The sequence below is a fragment of the Diorhabda carinulata genome, chromosome 4, assembly GCF_026250575.1.
Source record: "Diorhabda carinulata isolate Delta chromosome 4, icDioCari1.1, whole genome shotgun sequence".
NCBI classification, from domain to species: Eukaryota; Metazoa; Arthropoda; class Insecta; order Coleoptera; family Chrysomelidae; genus Diorhabda; species Diorhabda carinulata.
Genome location: NC_079463.1, coordinates 21,790,697 through 21,810,739, shown reverse-complemented (window position 1 = coordinate 21,810,739; position 20,043 = coordinate 21,790,697). Strand labels below are relative to the sequence as shown.

Below are 20,043 nucleotides of genomic sequence, written 5' to 3'. Positions count from 1 at the left end.
AACTCTCTTCCCCACTTTGCTGGATCTGAGCTGGTATTAGAAAGCCATTCTTGAACCTGGAAATACACTCTTAAGCAATGAAATTTGGCTGTATCCGAGGCTGGAGGAAAGGACCCCAGATTGACCAAACTAATAAAATGTCTTCTGCCTTCTGTCTGTTTTGCTCCGATGGCGCCCTCTACACCCGTAGAATCTTCAGCTGATGTATTGAAGAAACTCTCTCAGTAGAAAAAGGTTTCTTTTTTGTATCACGTAAGCTTTCGTTTCCCCCCGTATGATGCGTTAAAACCAAACTCTCGAAAATCGCAAGAAGATTTTAGAAAAAAATGTCGTTTTGGAGATCTTGGCGAGTTTTCAAATTTTTGATGGGAAATTGAAGGTTTTACTCAGCTAAAAAATCAATGCTTCCGTTTTCTCATTATTTTGCGAAAATTAGTATTCAACAACTTATAAAAAAGTAACAAAACTTGTCAACTATGAAAAAATTAGTAAAAGTAGTTTTTTTCCTATCACAGAGTGAATTCAAAAGTATAATTGATGTCATTTTAAAGGTAATCGTTTAATTTGAGACCTCAAGCAAGATTTCGCTGCTGGGTGTAACAGAATCGAAGACACACGTGTTTAAAGTTCACCCAGGCAACCAGCAAAAAACAGTCCCGTTCGTGTTGTTTTCCAAGAAAATTTTACAAGTCTGAATTTTTTTGCAGATGCAGTTAAAAAGTAGAGACTTTAACGAGTAAAATTCACTTTCTTTCGTCACGAAATGTTGAGTTTTCGAGTAGAAACAGCCGGGAACGTAATTTCTCTCAGAGTCTACGTGGTGCGAAAGGGAAAAATCACAAGGAACCTTTTTTGTAGAAAATTTTTTGAACTACATTTTTGATCTCTTCACTTTTTTCGAAATTTGGCATAGATTCCGAGTTATTCACAAAATTCGAAATTTTGAAAATATAAACAGAAATAAATCGCTTAGAGTCCAAAATTTTGATGTTAATTTTCACTGTATCCATAAATCACCCTTAGAACTACCAGGAGCTGTGATCACTGGACTATAAGAATAGTTTATAAGTATTAGTTAACTGAAAATTAAGTTCATAAACTAAAAATTATTTTTTGATTCAATAAACTTACTACGATATTTTTTATAACTCCTTTCTTCAAAATTCTTCTCACATGTGTTTTACATTACAAATTACCTCTTGACGTCTTCCCTACTATCCAGGGCAGCTTTTCTTAATTTATTTTTCACTTTACAAGATCCCCAGAATCATTGATCTGAGCTACTGAGCACTTTGAGTAAAACTAGAAATATCTTCAGAAGAGCTGACGAAGTTAATAACAAGAAATAAGATAAAAATATTTCATTGATAACGCAGTGAGTCCCGAATAGTATTGTACGAAGGAATAATTTTTGATATAATTGAAATTTTGAAAACCTTAGATTAAATGTTGAATCGAAATATTTTACAAAAGTCCTTTGACCTACATTCCTGTCTGTCTCATTTACTATAAACAACTAATGTTTTGATTTAGAAGACTATCAAGGAAATGCCTTTTAGTTAACCCTTCATACGCCATTACCAAAAGATCGTTTTTTAAGAAAATTTGAAAACCAAATAGAATATTCATCTTATTGCATATTTAAATGCTTTTCCAATGCTTAAACGATATTAATTTTTAAATGTAAAGAAAACTGTCATGGAAAAACTTCGACAAAATGCTATGTTTGATTAGTAATTTCGTTTAATTGAAGAATCGATTCCTCTGACCAAATAAATCGATTTTTTAAATGTACTGAATCGATATTTCAACTATGAACATAAAATTATTTACTTTTTTCAATTACTGGCAATATCGCACCGCTTCCTATAAATAAAAACGTTTTTCATAAAATGGATTCATATTTACATTTTTTTCGTTTTTTTTGTAAATCAATGTTTTAGACGTTTTTTTGAAAAACTTCGAAAAAACGCTATGTTTGATTAGTAATTTCGTATTTTGACATCGTTTAATCGAATAATCGATTCCACTGACTAAATAAATCGATTTTTTAAATGTACTATATCGATTCGTTGGAACGATATTTGAACATCGTCATTCGATTTATTCTGTTTCGAGAAAAATCATAAAATTATTTGCTTTTTTCAATTGCTGGTAACACGCACCGCTTCCTATAAATAAAAACGTTTTTCATAATTTAATCATATTTACATTTTTTTTCGATTTTTTCTAGTTTTAGACGTTTTTTTATGAATCGATTCATCAGATTGCGATTGGAATCGATTTAAAAATCGATCTTTTTACGAAAGAATCGTCTCCCCTTATTAAAACCCCCTTCAGTCGATCATTAATGTTATTACTAACTACAAATGTAAATACTTATCACTTGGATCTAATCAAATTTTGTTACTAGTATTCAATTACCATCGCTTGGTAGCTGGCTGAGTTTAGATTGGTTCAGATCCAATAAAAATCACAACTCATCCATTTGTCTTCAATACATCAACAATCTTAGAATAACTTTGAGTGTATTAAAGATAATTAAATGTATGTAGGGTGAGGTTGAACGACATTTCTGGTTTTTAAATAATTTCTTCTTCTTTAGATCTCTTCATGTCCTTGTAGTTATAGTTTCCACTATCCTGTCATCAATTTTTATTTCACTGTTTCTAGTCTTTTGCTGTCTTCTTATTTCTTCTTCAGTAATTTGTTCCAACCTGTTTTTGTGTCATTTCTTATCATCGTTTTAACATCCTTTATCATTTCTGTTATTTACATCTTTATTATCGTTTTCATATAGTATCGTCATCATTTTTTTGTATGTTTGTTTTCGAAATTTAAATTAGTTTATTATTAACGAGATTTTGTGTAAAATTTTTGGAAAATATCTTATTGAATTCACACAAAACCATGTAAAATTCCAAAAACTTTTCAAACCAGATAAATTCCTAAGGATATTTCGAACAAAAATTAAAATGTTACCTCTCAAAAATATAGCATGTTAAGCCCAGTAGGTAGGATTTTACAATGTCCTATAGTCCTTCGAACGCTATGGGAGTCCTTTTATTATCAAGGTGTCTCTCTTTATATAAGGGTGTCAAACCGACAAATGATAACTTATTTCTCGACCGAAAAAAAAAATTATTATTCAAATGGAACATTTAATATTAGTTATAATCCAATATGAGGCACCCGTTCAAATTCATATCATCGTTTAGGTAAGAAAAGGATTCGAATCCTTTTTATAAAAATGTTTATCGAACGAATTATAAATATTTTGAAAGGTTCCTTAAGGTAATACAGGGCTCACACGTAAATTAATATCTACGAAAATATACGTGGCGTGATTACAAATATCGAGAACGCTGGTGGGTTAAAACCCCCGGTGATATCGCTACAGATGACGCGAGAAAAAAAAAATAATCCCTCATTATATTTAAATAACGTTATTTTGATCTGGTGATGTTTTAGAACCAGTTTGTTTGTCGTTGAACGTGTTTTCGTTGTTTCTTTTGTCGAAACGTCAATTGTCGAATGACATACCGGGGATTAATTTATGTAAAATAAAACGATCACAACAGAAACCAATTCCTTAACCACTTAATAGTGAAATATCCCTTCATTTATATTATTAGTTATAAATATGCGTGATGTAGTTATGAATTTAAATCATTTTTTTTATTATTGAGTTGATTTTTAATAAGGAGATCGTGAGAAATTGATGTGATAATATCGGTAAATACAAATTAAAAACGAGGAATGGTGACTGGGACTTAACAAAGCGAATTACAATTTACCTTATTTTGTTGATTCCAGGTGAACCTTTCTGTCCTATTAGCAAGTAATTAACTTAATTTTCTACGATATACTTGGTACACGTTTTAGGAAAAAAAGCATCCTACATCTTTCTTAATTTTCTAATAACTTGTAATTAACTTAATTTTTTACGATATACTTGGTACATGTTTTAGGAAAAAGCAATATCCTACATCTTTCTACCTCTTCGTTTTTTCACGAACCCACGCGAGATATTTTGGACTGAGGAGAAGCTCGATCCTTGTCATTTTTCCCTTTGATTTCAATAAAACAATAAACTTTAAACCATTTACTTACCGATACTTGACCCACGGAATTCCAATTTATCTTGTTTTGTTAATTCTAAGTCACATTTCTATCATAATTTTCTTAATTTTCTAATAACTTGTAATTAACTTAATTTTTTACGATATACTTGGTACACGTTTTAGGAAAAAGCAATATCCTACATCTTTCTACCTCTTCGTTGTTTCACGAACCCACGCGAGATATTTTGGACTGAGGAGAAGCTCGATCCTTGTCATTTTTCCCTTTGATTTCAATAAAACAATAAACTTTAAACCATTCACTTACCGATACTTGACCCAGGGAATTCCAATTTATCTTGTTTTGTTAATTCTAAGTCACATTTCTATCATAATTTTCTTAATTTTCTAATGACTTGTAATTAACTTAATTTTTTACGATATACTTGGTACACGTTTTAGGAAAAAGCAATATCCTACATCTTTCTACCTCTTCGTTGTTTCACGAACCCACGCGAGATATTTTGGACTGAGGAGAAGCTCGATCCTTGTCATTTTTCCCTTTGATTTCAATAAAACAATAAACTTTAAACCATTCACTTACCGATACTTGACCCAGGGAATTCCAATTTATCTTGTTTTGTTAATTCTAAGTCACATTTCTATCATAATTTTCTTAATTTTCTAATGACTTGTAATTAACTTAATTTTTTACGATATACTTGGTACACGTTTTAGGAAAAAGCAATATCCTACATCTTTCTACCTCTTCGTTGTTTCACGAACCCACGCGAGATATTTTGGACTGAGGAGAAGCTCGATCCTTGTCATTTTTCCCTTTGATTTCAATAAAACAATAAACTTTAAACCATTCACTTACCGATACTTGACCCAGGGAATTCCAATTTATCTTGTTTTGTTAATTCTAAGTCACATTTCTATCATAATTTTCTTAATTTTCTAATGACTTGTAATTAACTTAATTTTTTACGATATACTTGGTACACGTTTTAGGAAAAAGCAATATCCTACATCTTTCTACCTCTTCGTTGTTTCACGAACCCACGCGAGATATTTTGGACTGAGGAGAAGCTCGATCCTTGTCATTTTTCCCTTTGATTTCAATAAAACAATAAACTTTAAACCATTCACTTACCGATACTTGACCCACGGAATTCCAATTTATCTTGTTTTGTTAATTCTAAGTCACATTTCTATCATAATTTTCTTAATTTTCTAATGACTTGTAATTAACTTAATTTTTTACGATATACTTGGTACACGTTTTAGGAAAAAGCAATATCCTACATCTTTCTACCTCTTCGTTGTTTCACGAACCCACGCGAGATATTTTGGACTGAGGAGAAGCTCGATCCTTGTCATTTTTCCCTTTGATTTCAATAAAACAAACTTTAAACCATTCACTTACCGATACTTGACCCACGGAATTCCAATTTATCTTGTTTTGTTAATTCTAAGTCACATTTCTATCATAATTTTCTTAATTTTCTAATAACTTGTAATTAACTTAATTTTTTACGATATACTTGGTACACGTTTTAGGAAAAAGCAATATCCTACATCTTTCTACCTCTTCGTTGTTTCCCGAACCCACGCGAGATATTTTGGACTGAGGAGAAGCTCGATCCTTGTCATTTTCCCCTTTGATTTCAATAAAACAATAAACTTTAAACCATTCACTTACCGATACTTGACCCACGGAATTCCAATTTATCTTGTTTTGTTAATTCTAAGTCACATTTCTATCATAATTTTCTTAATTTTCTAATAACTTGTAATTAACTTAATTTTTTACGATATACTTGGTACACGTTTTAGGAAAAAGCAATATCCTACATCTTTCTACCTCTTCGTTGTTTCACGAACCCACGCGAGATATTTTGGACTGAGGAGAAGCTCGATCCTTGTCATTTTCCCCTTTGATTTCAATAAAACAATAAACTTTAAACCATTCACTTACCGATACTTGACCCAGGGAATTCCAATTTATCTTGTTTTGTTAATTCTAAGTCACATTTCTATCATAATTTTCTAATAACTTGTAATTAACTTAATTTTCTACTATATACTTGGTACACGTTTTAGGAAAAAGCAACATCCTACATCTTTCTATCTTCTACATTATTTCACGAATCCACGCGAGATGATCTCGAATACCTAGATCTCAGCGGAGCTACGCTGCTTTTAGAGATTCAGTTTCATAAATTGTTTTGTTTTTTTATCAATCTCTCAAAAATTATTAAAAAACTAATTTCAAAACTGAAGAGACCTAAAATCAGAACATTTAGAAGCATTTATATATGAACTTAAGACCCTAATATTAATGGAATAGAGAATGGTATACCGATGTACTTTCTCTTTCTATTAGCAGTTCGAGATCATTTGAAAAAGCTTCCTCTATCTTAAATGTTAATTCTTTTCTTATGTTATGTAAAATTCAATATTTTCAAATTTTGGAATTGCTATAGATCAAAAATTGCGATTTTGAGAAAACAATCCAAACGTTTATGGTACACCCTATTTTGAACTTGATATTTTTAATAAAAAATTGCGACTTTAACTACGAAAAATTATATTTTCCAACAATCAAGGGATCAAGAAGAAATTTTGACTAGAACAGGAACCAAAAGGGACGATAAGAAAAAAATTAAAAACAAAACAACATTAAAACTTGAAAAAAAATGTAATATCCAAAATTCGTAATCAAAATAAATATTTGACAATTTAAAAATAGAATGATTAATGCCCTTAATTTGTACAAATTAAATGATACCATTAAATACGTTAGGTACTAAACGATGTGCAATTATTAAATTTGGAAATTGTCCCGGAGTGTCGAAGACATACACACACCCACACTTTTTACTGCCCTTCATTTATCTCATTCAAAATGATTTATATGTTACTACCCCTAACGCAAAGACCCTCGTAATTGAACTATTAACTATTAATCGTATGAACTTGGATAAAAATATTGTTTTTTTTTAATTCAGTAATAGATTAGTTGTACTCGGCGACATCTAGCGGGCTATTAAAAAGTTATTTAATTCCACCTGTGTGCGTTGTGTATGGTAAGAATCGAAAAATCCATATAGTTTCCGCACTTTCACTACAGATGTCTCACAATTAGTTAAAATTGATGTTTTGGTCAATATTAGGAAATTACGATATGACCTGAATGTTCGGAAACTAACCTATCATCCTTCTTATTCAATATTTACTTCGATTAAATGGTTTAGAATAAGAGAAGCAATTAACAATATTAAATATGCCGATAACAGAGTAATTTTAGCAAGTGAATGAAGAACGTGCAGAATAAATAAAAAACAGAACATGATTATTAGCAAAGATGGCCGATTTTCGGTTCTACCGGAAGTCCACTGTAACTTTGTTATTTTAAATGGAACACTCTGTATATTAATACATTTTTGGAATTCACGTAAAATTTTAGTATACTTCTGTCAAAAAATTTTTTTCGAAAAATGCATACTTTTTCATTTTTTAGTAAAAAAAATTGACCTTTACAAACCCTTATAAATTATTTTTTTACGAGGATAACCTTAGAAATATGAAAATGGTTTCTATCTGCTTACTTTTAGCAAGGTCACATATATTCGAAACTATGTTGAAAAAGTTTTCATTGCATATAGGGTGTGTATAAAAAGAGTTCAAAGCTTAACTTCGTAAATATCAAATTTCTTTATTTTTTTTAAATAAAACCACCCGGTTTTTTCTATTTTAATACATCAGGGGTGAAAAATAAGGCAACCATTTTCATATCTTTTAGGGCATCTTCGCCAAAAAATAATTTATGAGGGTCTGTCTATAAGTTTTTACAAAAAAATTAATAACTCAAAAAGTATGCATTTTTCGAAAACAGTTTTTACACAAAAGTATACTAAAATTTTACGTACATTTCACAAATGTATTAATAAACAGGATGTTCTATTAAAAATAGCAAAGTTACAGCCGATTTCCGGTTTTACCGAAAGCCGACTGTAACTTTGTATATTAATACATTTTTGGAATCTAGGTAAAATTTTAGTATACTTTTTTTTAAGAGCTTTTTTCGAAAAATGCAAATTTTTTTGTAAAAAAATTTACATTTACAAATCCTTATAAATTATTTTTTTACGAAGATAAACTTAGAAATATGAAAATGGCTTTTATTTGCTTGCTTTTAGCAAGGTCACACATATTTGAATCTATGTTGAAAAAGTTTTCATTATATATAGGGTGTGTATAAAAAGAGTTCAAAGCTTAACTTCTTAAATATCGAATTTCTCAATTTTTTTAAATAGGCCCACCCGGTTTTTTCTATTTTAATGCATTCAGAGATGAAAAATAAGGCAAATTCATGTTTACTTTTCTAAACCTAAATCTGTAATTTTGCTTTTAATACATGATAAATGTTTTTTGCTGCTAATTACTTAATCGAACGAGCCATCTCTAAAAATTTACAGAAAACATTCAATATAGACATGAATTTGCATTATTTTTTATCCCTGAATGCATTAAAATAGAGAAAACTGGGTAGTTCTATTTATATAAATTAAAAAATTTGATATTTATGAAGTTAAATTTTTAACACTTTTTATACATACCCTGTATAAAATGAAAAAATTTTCAACATAGATTCAAATACGTCTGACTAAAAGAATCCGAATGGAAACCATTTTCATATTTTTAAGGGTATCCTCCTAAAAAATAATTTATAAGGGTTTGCAACGGTCAAATTTTTTACAAAAAAATCAATAACTCAAAAAGTATGCATTTTTGGAAAAAAGTTCTTAGACAAAAGTATACTAACATTTTACGTTTATTTCAAAAATGTATTAATATACAGGATGTTATATCTAAAATAACAAAATTACAATCGACTTCCTGTAGAACCGGAAGTCGATCTTTGAAAATATTTTAGTTAAAAAGATCGTATACGAAAACCCGAACGTAGAAATTTTCATGATTTTACTATAAGTATTTTGCCATATAAAAATAGTTTTAACTCGTCGTGGGACAACCTTTATATTACAAGAATTTAATACAGATAGAAAACGCGTTTGGCAAGGTGAAGAATCTGTTTTGTTCTACGGTTTAGAGGAAAAAACTGAAATTAGTCTGGTCTAAAAACCGTCTTTTGTCTAAGGCAATTAAGAAGGGATGAAGATGATGGTTTGGAGTGTCATCTGTTGATCTGTAACGTAATAAACATGAAGCAAAAACTGAATTAATTGATAATCATTTCAACCGCAATTAATCAATACGCCGCCATCCTGGCAGGATAATAGAGAAACATAATATTCCGAAATCTCTAATAGAAACCGGATTTTCTTCAGCACCTTACCAATTAAATCGGGGTGATGTTAAAGCGAAGCGAAACAAGGGTCGAAGAGCGAGTGTTGAATCAACTCTAATTGTCAGAAGTAACTACCCTTAACCTCTAATGGCCTCATCCTTAATCCTGTCATTATAAATCGCGTAAGGACATAAAAGGAAAGACCACGAGTGAATCAAACTAACAGAGAATGAGAATGCATTTTGAGCAACGTGGGGGAGTACAAAAAAACATTTTTATTCCACAAAAAAAGTTTAATTTCATATTCAATTCAAAATATATAAAAAATGTTTTAAATAAGTGAATCACACGAACTATCTGATCTCCATTTAAGGTTAGAATCTACCGATTGTGAGTCATATGGATTTGACAAAAGCAGCCCCATCTGTGTGTCAACCTTTTGTACTAAATCTGCTTCCGTGCATATTTATATTAATTTAATAATTCTCCTGATCTCCTATGGGTTTTAATAAAATTTCTAATAAAATCCTAATATTAGAAAATCTTTTAATAACTTGTTGATTCGTATCATTCCAACGATTCCCATCAAAATTTGATTGTCCCCGAAACAGTTTTATGATTCGGACAAAATATAAATCACGTACGATTCCAAAAAATATTCTCAAAATTTTATATTAGACCAAACAACACGGCATAAATTACCCCATAAAACAATAATTTTTTTCTGTATTTCAGGTTGTAGATGGAAACGAAAGTAAAGGATGGTTGGATGGCTCCATGCATTACAGGAACTGGTTAAAACTGATCAAATGTACTACTAACCAAGAAGAAGCGAATTTGAAATATCTACTGCAAGGCGGACAGGTAAATAATCAACTGGAAATCAATATTTATAAGTTTATAAGAGAAAACAGTAAAAATTTCACAAATATTCACATTTAACGTTTCTATAAACCAACGAATTGAAACCAAATTTGATCCCAAATAGAAAATAATCAATGGGGATTAAATCTGAAGAATAAGCTGTTTGTTTAGGCGAAATTAATCAACTTGACGCTGTGTATAAAACAGATTTTATTTTTTCGTATTCTAGGACGTTTATTCTTCATTTCAACCCCAATACCACACCTTTGCTATGTTTTATTTAGCGGTTTTACTATCACTAGAAGGGTTGGTAGTTAAGTTTTTAGATATGGCATCATTTGAATATGCCGAATCTGACATCATAAAGTTTGACGTGCATTGATTAAACCAACTCGCTTCAACTTTTGGTAAACAACAAACAAGACGAGCCGAATCCAACGAGCACGAAGAGCTTTGAAGCAAATAGTCGATTTGTTTTTTTGGCAACGTTTGAATATGCCAAATCTGACATTATAAAGTTTGACGTGCGTTGATTGAACCAACTCGCTTCAACTTGTGGTAAACAACAAACAAGACGAGCCGAATCCAACGAGCACGAAGAGCTTCGAAGCAAATAGTCGTTTTGTTTTTTTGGCAACGTTTGAATATGCCAAATCTGAAATTATAAAGTTTGACGTGCGTTGATTAAACCAACTCGCTTCAACTTTTGGTATACAATAATCCAAGACGAGCCGAATCCAACGAAAACGAAGAGCTTTGAAGCAAATAGTCGTTTTGTTTTTTTGGCAACGTTTGAATATGCCAAATCTGACATTATAAAGTTTGACGTGCGTTGATTAAACCAACTCGCTTCAACTTTTGGTAAACAATAATCCAAGACGAGCCGAATCCAACGAAAACGAAGAGCTTTGAAGCAAATAGTCGTTTTGTTTTTTTGGCAACGTTTGAATATGCCAAATCTGACATTATAAAGTTTGACGTGCGTTGATTAAACCAACTCGCTTCAACTTTTGGTAAACAATAATCCAAGACGAGCCGAATCCAACGAAAACGAAGAGCTTCGAAGCAAATAGTCGTTTTGTTTTTTTGGCAACGTTTGAATATGCCAAATCTGACATTATAAAGTTTGACGTGCGTTGATTAAACCAACTCGCTTCAACTTTTGGCAAACAATAATCCAAGACGAGCCGAATCCAACGAGCACGAAGAACTTCGAAGCAAATAGTCGCTTTGTTTTTTTGGCAACGTTTGAATATGCCAAATCTGACATTATAAAGTTTGACGTGCGTTGATTGAACCAACTCGCTTCAACTTGTGGTAAACAACAAACAAGACGAGCCGAATCCAACGAGCACGAAGAGCTTCGAAGCAAATAGTCGTTTTTTTTGGCAACCTTTGAATATGCCAAATCTGAAATTATAAAGTTTGACGTGCGTTGATTGAACCAATTCGCTTCAACTTGTGGTAAACAACAATCCAAGACGAGACGAATCCAACGAACACGAAGAGCTTCGAAGCAAATAGTCGCTTTGTTTTTTGGCAACGTTTGAATATGCTAAATCTGACATCATAAAGTTTGACGAAGATACGAGCTCTAACACATCAGTTCAAACAAAAACTGTTTTGAACAGTCAAAACATCGAATTGATAGATCATCCACCGTACAGTCCTTGTTTGGTACCCAATGATTTTTTCTTATTCCCACAGATCTACATCTAAAGAAGAGGTTGATCATAGGTTCTGGAAGTACCTCAATCGGGAAGGGATTAGTTGAAACGCATGTAAAAGTTCATTGATCTTAATGGAAATTTTTTTGGAGATCCATGAATATCTTCTAAACATCTCTGGCTTCGAAACCTTACAAACCTTGTAACGTTTTCTGTCTCTAATAAAGCCTCTTCATTGTTTGTGAAGATATTCTATCAATTTTTTCTTGTTTAGTTCGCTGGATTATGTCCAAATTGAGTTTTGAGTCTTAGATACATCTCCAACTTATATTTGTACTATCTGATGCAGCTTCAATTTTCGTTAGACCAAATTTAAAGACACTTATTGTTTTTTTTTCACAATAAATGTCTGTAATCACGTAATTTTTTGAAGTTATATTTCTTTGGAGTCAAAATTCTGAATGATAACGTAATTTTTTTCTATTTTCCAGTTATGGTACCAAACAATTAAAGATTTACCAGTCAATACGGAATTAATTTTATTACCAAAAGAGCCTTTGTGTCTTCAAGATCTTATTGCCGATTCAACAGATGCAAGATCTGATAGAGAAACTGGTAAGAAACAGAAATAACTTTTTAAAATTCAATTTTCTGGTTACTTAGAGTAAATACTATGAAAAAACACATCTACTATCGTGGATTATTAAATTAATTCTCTTTTCCATTGTATAAGAGACTCATTGTCATCGATTCTTGGGGTTGAAATCATTCTACAGGAATCTCTGCTTCAAATTTACTACAAAAGGAATTCCTTTTTCAAAATGATCTAACTCTAAACATGGATGATAGAAACTGGGGTTGTATCCTTAAAATATTGTAGCGAAATCACTTATGAAGCAAGAGGCTCTTTGAGGAAGTACATATCATCAGGAAATTTCCCCGATGATGATATAATTGATGGTATAACCATAGAAAAAGGCTTTCACTACTACCAGAAAGTAATATTTTGAAATGCAATCCACCAAATAACATAAAATAGTTGACGCTGGAACCAGATTTTCAAGCCCACTAGGATAGAACTACTTGCCATGAAGAAGCGTTTAAGAATGAATATACAAGAAATGGTGTGTTCGATTTGAGTTTTCCGTCATTGGAAAATCGAAGGTGAAAGTCCAACACCTTCCCCAAAACTCAACACTCAAATAGATTTCCTATTAGATCGCAGGAGCAGAACCTCTATGACTCATCCAAGTCACGGCAGCTCCACCACAAGTAGCAACAAATCCAGATCTTGAGCGTCGTGTCTCGTTGGCATAATCATTGAAACACTTCAACTCCAAGACTACACCTCCAAAGTACAACACCTTTGAAACTATACTAACAACATATGATAATTTAGAACGAGTATTCATAGATAACCAAATAGATCAGGCTTCCCACAGCTTGTATATAGGGCAATTTCCTCTCCATAGGTGGTCTACGAAACGATTGGTGTCTTTATAGGATTTGAATCCGTCATGTTGAACCTCGTTAAAATGCGTTTGGTGCAAGAATATGGAACCATTAGTTTGGACTTCTAGTCGCATTCCAAGAAACGTATCCAAAGCGCCAATTGTTTTTAATTTTGACAAAAACTGGTCTATCTTAGATCTATCTCCAAGCAATCATCAACATAGATGGCAACCATGGGACATTGGTGAACTTCTTGACGAAAAGACAGGGATCTGCAACACTTACCACAATGTTTCTAAATTCCATGAACTGGACTAACCTTTGGTTCCATCAGCGGGGTAACTGCTTCAATCCAGTTTACATACTTGACCACTTCCATATTAAAACTCAGGTGGTTGATTCATAAACATATCCATACAAAAAAGCAAATCGTACCTTTCAGCGACAGCCAGATTCAACACTGTTTCAAATCAAGCAATACGGCTGAAGGTTTGCTCAAAATCCACAGCCTCCTGCAGAGAATGTCAGCTTGCTATTTCCGATATCCAAAACCTTTTGGTGCTTTTTCCAACGCGACCAGTTGGTTTGATCCTCCAGTTTCTCAATAGAAGCCTCGAAATCAAATGAACTTGATGTCCTCATGATCAATTATCATCACCAGTTCACAAAACAAACTTGATTAAGGCACGCCATTAAAAATAAAACTGTTAATTTTGAATTTGGTATTAAAAAAATCTGCACCGAAGAAATCACTGAGCATTTAAACAATCAGTTTGTACGTTTGAGTAAATCACCCTTAATTCAATCAATCTATTACCCTGTCAAGTGGAGTCAGACGCGACATCTGGCCGGATGTGGTCATCGCCTTCCTGTTCTATCATTAACATAAAAAAAGCTGTTTCAAGTCGCGTGTTCTAGAAGATTTCATAATTTAATTAGATATACATAAATATCAAGAACTCAATTGGTATGAATGAATTTGGGCGAATTCTCTTCTTGTTTACCGAGTTTTTCAAATCTATACGAATCTAAAGAACTAGAGGATCTTCTATTTAATTACTCACGACCTCATGAGGAAATTTGAGAAAGAAAGTCTAGGTTATTATTTTTCAATATTTTTACACACTTTCCAAATCGTCTGATTAAAATTACATACCACTATGTTTACGAACAAAAAAAAATAGTCGTACGAGAATAGATCGGTGCTATACGGTGGCTGTTTGTTATCTGTGAAACCTCAGTCGTATACAGTAGCCTTGGAAAGCAATGCAGTGTTGATTGAAGCATTTTTATGAAGCAAGATTTTAACTCAACTGATGTTTCCGAGCCTTTTTCGATAATTTTTTTAACCAACTACGAAAAATTGTAGCCGTTCGTGACCTTCGCTTCTTTGACACTCCGTGGAATCTTTTTTAGGTGTCGGATCATAGTGAAAGTTCATAATTGCTATTGATCCTTTTGTAGAATCCTTTGGACAATTTTTTTGAAAAAAAAATTGGTTAACTTGATTAGGGCAAACCAGTCGAGGTCCACATACATTAAGTTGGAGGAATATGTCAGGATCACCTTGCTAAAATAAAGACTATTTCTTATCAGATTATCCTGAAGGAGACGTTTCTAGGCTTTTTGTAGGTTAACCTGTTTGAAGATGATAATTTTTCTTCAGGTTTTTCTGGTCATGTCCATGCATGGCATCTCTAAGGATCACCTGCTCAACCAGAAGGAGAACTAATCAGGAATATGTGATTAGAGCAGATCAAAGCAATCAAATCCTGATCAGAACCCTGTATGATAATGACGATATAAGAAAAACCTGATCAGGACCTCATTACTGATCTGGTTGCGGAATTACCTGAAATCTTTATTAAAAAAAGGGTTCTTATAAAAATGTTTTTTGAAAAAGTCATTTTCTAATGATTCCCAGCAGCTAAAAATTGGTGCGTGGTCATACAAGTCCTTTTAGAAGTCCAGGACCAAAATAGTAATTTGTGGTCTACACTGATTGTGAATTTATGGAAATAAATGAAGATGATGTAGAAAGGATACTTACTTAAGAGATGGCGCGTAACGTTAAGCCTTTTGGTAAATGTAGCAGGACGATCTAGGACACGTCCACCTTGTAATAACGCTAAATCCACAGTTTCTTAATATACAATAACCATCATCGTATATAAATAAATATTTCTCATATAAATGTATTCGAAACTTTTTATCTGTATGTAAGGAGGGTGTGTTAACAGCTGCTCCCGTTTCATAAACACCTCGGCTAGGGTTAAGGGGGTTCTCGGTCACAATTTTCGTATTGCTCATAACAAATATCATAAATAAAGTTTGGCGTTTGACGTAGCGACAACTCCATTCGGGGTGGATGAATATGTTCGACAATAATTGTAATCTTTCGAGGCCGATAAAGTCACGTGACAAAAAAAACCTATAATCCTCGATGACGAAGCTTAAGTTGAGGGAGACTTATCGTTTGGGGTAAAAGGGATTCTGTTATTTTCTTAAACTATAATTTGTTGTTTCAATTCATCGTTATATTTTGAGAATTTAAAATCTTCGTTTAATGCCGCTACTACATAAGCTTTTCCCTCCAAAAACATCCAATTTAATAGTCTGATCAACACTTCTTGTACACACAACATTACCAATAATTTTCGAGATTAAATTATTAAACTGTATAAGACAATAAGATACAATTTATTCAATTATTGAATTTATTTAATCCCTTTATGTTATTCTAGTGAACTGAGAAGGAAAATAGTGCATATTTATGAAATTATTCTATTTATTGCAAACTTTTACATTATTCTGATGTTTCGAAAGCTACTAAAAGCTTGTGAGATATTTATTTGTATCCAAATTAAGTTTTAAGTGGATTTTATACTATATCAATGATATATTCCTAATTGTAGTGACAGTATAGGTTAAGTTAGGTTAGGATAAGTCAATTCAAACCTAGGTCCTACAGGAATATCCCTATCTAATCCTACCAGCCACCAGGATGTACCAGACAATGAGGAAGCAGATAGTTTTTCCAGAAAAAGTTAAACGACTTCGTATTTTGAATAAAAAACCTATCAAACTGAAAAATAACTGAAGAATCAGGTGTACTCCAGAAAATTTGTAAGCTACGAAGAAGATGTCCAGAAAGAATATTAAACTGGTGGTAGGTTTTCTGATAGATCTTTAGAAGTTAGTCATGGTAGAAGATGACAACTGCAGATTCTGAGAGTTATTGAGGCAACAGTGGAAGATTCAGGTGTAGGAAGTCTATATATTCTGAAAACTTGCTACTAAATATCTTCTGCAGTATATAGAATATGTCAAAACTATATTTTTTGTATGTAGATCAATTTGATCCAGAATAACTGTATATATATCTAACAGTTGTTTCAAAACCTTTTCTATACCATTTTTTTCATTCTATTTCTTTTCTTTTTACTATTTTTATCAGCTTTTCGTTTTTTTTCTTCTTCATATTACATAGAATACTTGATCTTTATTTTGACGTAATTGCCTATTTTCAACAGTATCCAATTGAAGTTGAAAAATTCCGATAAACAAAGTAAAATTCTCACGACTAATAAAGCAGACGTTGGACAAATTAATTTAATTTCGTGCCTTATGATTTCAACATTATAAAGCGTGTAAGAGGGCACCTGTTCACTATTTCGAAAAAACCAACGGAAGAGCAACCTTCCGTATCGTCTAACTGAATTATGTTAGATCGGATCAACGGATATTTCGCCTAAAATTATTTAATTTCTAATGAAAACAGAATTTTTAGAAAAATTGAGAAATTATATTATTTACTTCAAGATCTTTTAATCATCTCCTTGTTTTGTCAAAGTTTAGCCATTCCAAGCAGATTGTCAAATGCAGGGCAACGAAAAAAACTTTGTAGTACAAATTTTCTTAAGCCCTTCAGCTGCTTTTAGCGATCATCCAGTACCACTTCAGTATTTTCTTCAATATTTCTGGAGTCGTCGCCTCATTTGGTCGACCAGTCCGATGCAGGGTTGCTGGTTTTCACAGAACTTACAGTCTCGTTTAAACTTTGCTATCCAGTGGTCGATCATCCAGTACCATTTAGTCCATTTTATTTAACATTTCTTGACTCTTAACCTCATTTGATCGACCAGTACGATGCAGGTCTTCGCAGGTCGTAAAATCTCGTTTAAACTCTACTATGCAATGCCACTTTCAGTGGTCGATTATCCAGTACCATTTAGTGGATTTCCTTCAATATTCCTGGAGTCGTCACCTCATTTGATCGACTAGTATGATATAGGTCTTCGCAGGTTGTAAAATCTCATTTGAACTCTATTACCCAATGCCAGTTTCAGTGGTCGATTATCCAGTACCATTTAGTGGATTTCCTTCAATATTCCTGGAGTCGTCACCTCATTTGATCGACCAGTACGATGCAGGTCTTCGCAGGTCGTAAAATCTCGTTTAAACTCTACTATGCAATGCCACTTTCAGTGGTCGATTATCCAGTACCATTTAGTGGATTTCCTTCAATATTCCTGGAGTCGTCACCTCATTTGATCGACCAGTATGATGCAGGTCTTCGCAGGTTGTAAAATCTCATTTGAAGTCTATTACCCAATGCCAGTTTCAGTGGTCGATTATCCAGTACCATTTAGTCCATTTTCTTCAACATTTCTTGACTCTTAACCTCATTTGATCGACCAGTACGATGCAGGTCTTCGCATGTCGTAATACCTCGTTTAAACTCTGCTGTCCAATGCCAGTTTCAGTGGTCGATCATCCAGTACCATTTAGAGGATTTCCTACAACATTTCTGGAGTCGTCACCTCATTTGGTCGACCAGTATGATGCAGGGTTGCTGGTCTACACAGAACTTACAGTCTCGCTTAAACTTTGCTATCCAATATTCTTCAGTTTCTACATTGGTTGGACTAAAGCCTTTCGAATGAAAATATTGTATCATATAACAATGATTAATTTTTTCCATGTTTACAAATTCGCTGAAAACGTACCAAACAACGCAGCGTCGTCTTTAGCTATCTCTAGATCAGGTTCCATTCAATTTTCCTTACACTTGTTGTAAGCGTCTACAATAATATACTTTTCATGGGTTCAAATGTGTTTCCCGAAGCGAATTTGTTTCAAAGTGTTTCAAAGTCGCATAGAGCTAAAGTTATTAACCAAATTCCATGGTTTGGTCAAAAACGAATTACAATCAAGCTGGAAAGTGATGGTACATCAACGTATGACCAAAAATGCAGTCGCTTACTTAAAATTTCTCATTCACCGTGTATATTAATATAAAGATGATTGAATTATCATGTACACAACCTCAACACGTCCCGGTTGGTAGACGACCATAAAAAATAAGCAAAACGGTTCGACACACGCCTATCACAAATGTACATATATATATATACGAGAAAAAGAAACCATTAACAACACAAAATAAATGTAATATGGGCCGTAGAGAAGGCTATTGTATTCCATTGACTTTTACAATAGGTGACGATATCAATAGGGCCTATAATAAATCCGATTAATTCCAGCTGTGCTTTCGCCGAATGAAAACTGATAGTATAACCCTTAAATGAGTAAAATCGCCCTTTAAAAGCCCTTAACTGTGACGTAAGTTTGTATGCGGGGTTCGGATTGATGAATCCATCATGTCTCCTCTCACTATATTAATAAAAAAAAATGAAACAGAATTTATTGGGACGAGGGCGACGAAAATTGATGATTATAATTTAGACAACAATTTTTTTAATTAAATATACTTCTAATATCAATTTTTTATGGATTCCGTTAGTGTCAAAGTTAGTGATTGTTTATCTTAACTATTTACTACCCTTAGTGGTGTTCAACAAGGCTCCATACTAGCCCCATTCGATACCTTTTGGAGAAGGTCCAAATACATGCAAACTTAACTCAAGATGCGTCTATTTAGAAGTGAGATTCACTCTAAATTGGACAGTTGCTGTTAACTATACTCTGGAAAGAATAAAGAAGCGAGTCTGTTTCATCAAAATACTCCGACGAACTCAATTCATACGTATCTCCATTCTCAAGTTATAATTGCCTCATATCTAGAAACATCCTTTGACATAACTCCATTTAAATGATGTCCAAGTTCAACCCCCTTGATCACTACAACTTCCTCGCAAATTTCTCCATCGCCATTAATTGAAATCCTCTAAATTCCACCACGTCGATCGTCGGTGTTGTAAGTTTCAGCAATTCCAGCCATACAGAGGAAAATTGTTCCTTTATCAGGACCAAACCTAGACTCAATATGAATAATGAATACGATACAGCCTGTTCCCTTTAAGAAGAAACTTCCCTATCTCACCTTCAACGGCTAGTTACAGCATACTTCCAGAAACTCAATTTCATCGCCAATTCCTCCATCGATCTTAGTTGAAACCCTCTAAATTCCACCACGTCGATGGTCGGTGTTGCAGATTTCTTGTCCTGTATCCTGGTGTATCCGTTCACGTCTACACGCTTACTTAAATAGAAAAAATCTACTACACTTTCCAATGTTGGTTTCGTCAAGACTTTTTTCAGCCATGCAGAGGAAAATTGTTCCTTTATCAGTGCCAAACCTAGATCCAATATGAATACCTAATGTCCTCAGAAAAGAGCTTTAGATACAGTTGAACGATGGAGGTGAAAGATGATTCCA

The 20,043-nt window shown here is 32.9% G+C and overlaps 1 protein-coding gene across 2 annotated transcripts in view; it reads left to right on the top strand.

The window, feature by feature from the left end:
- The window catches only part of LOC130893298 (transcription factor hamlet-like), a 111,648-nt gene that overhangs the window by 74,574 nt on the left and 17,031 nt on the right, over nucleotides 1-20,043 (top strand). For both annotated transcript variants that reach the window (XM_057799281.1, XM_057799282.1), the window contains exons 3-4: nucleotides 10,114-10,242; nucleotides 12,401-12,524. In XM_057799281.1, coding sequence (XP_057655264.1) covers nucleotides 10,114-10,242; nucleotides 12,401-12,524 — 253 coding nt within the window. The remainder of the gene's footprint in view (nucleotides 1-10,113; nucleotides 10,243-12,400; nucleotides 12,525-20,043) is intronic.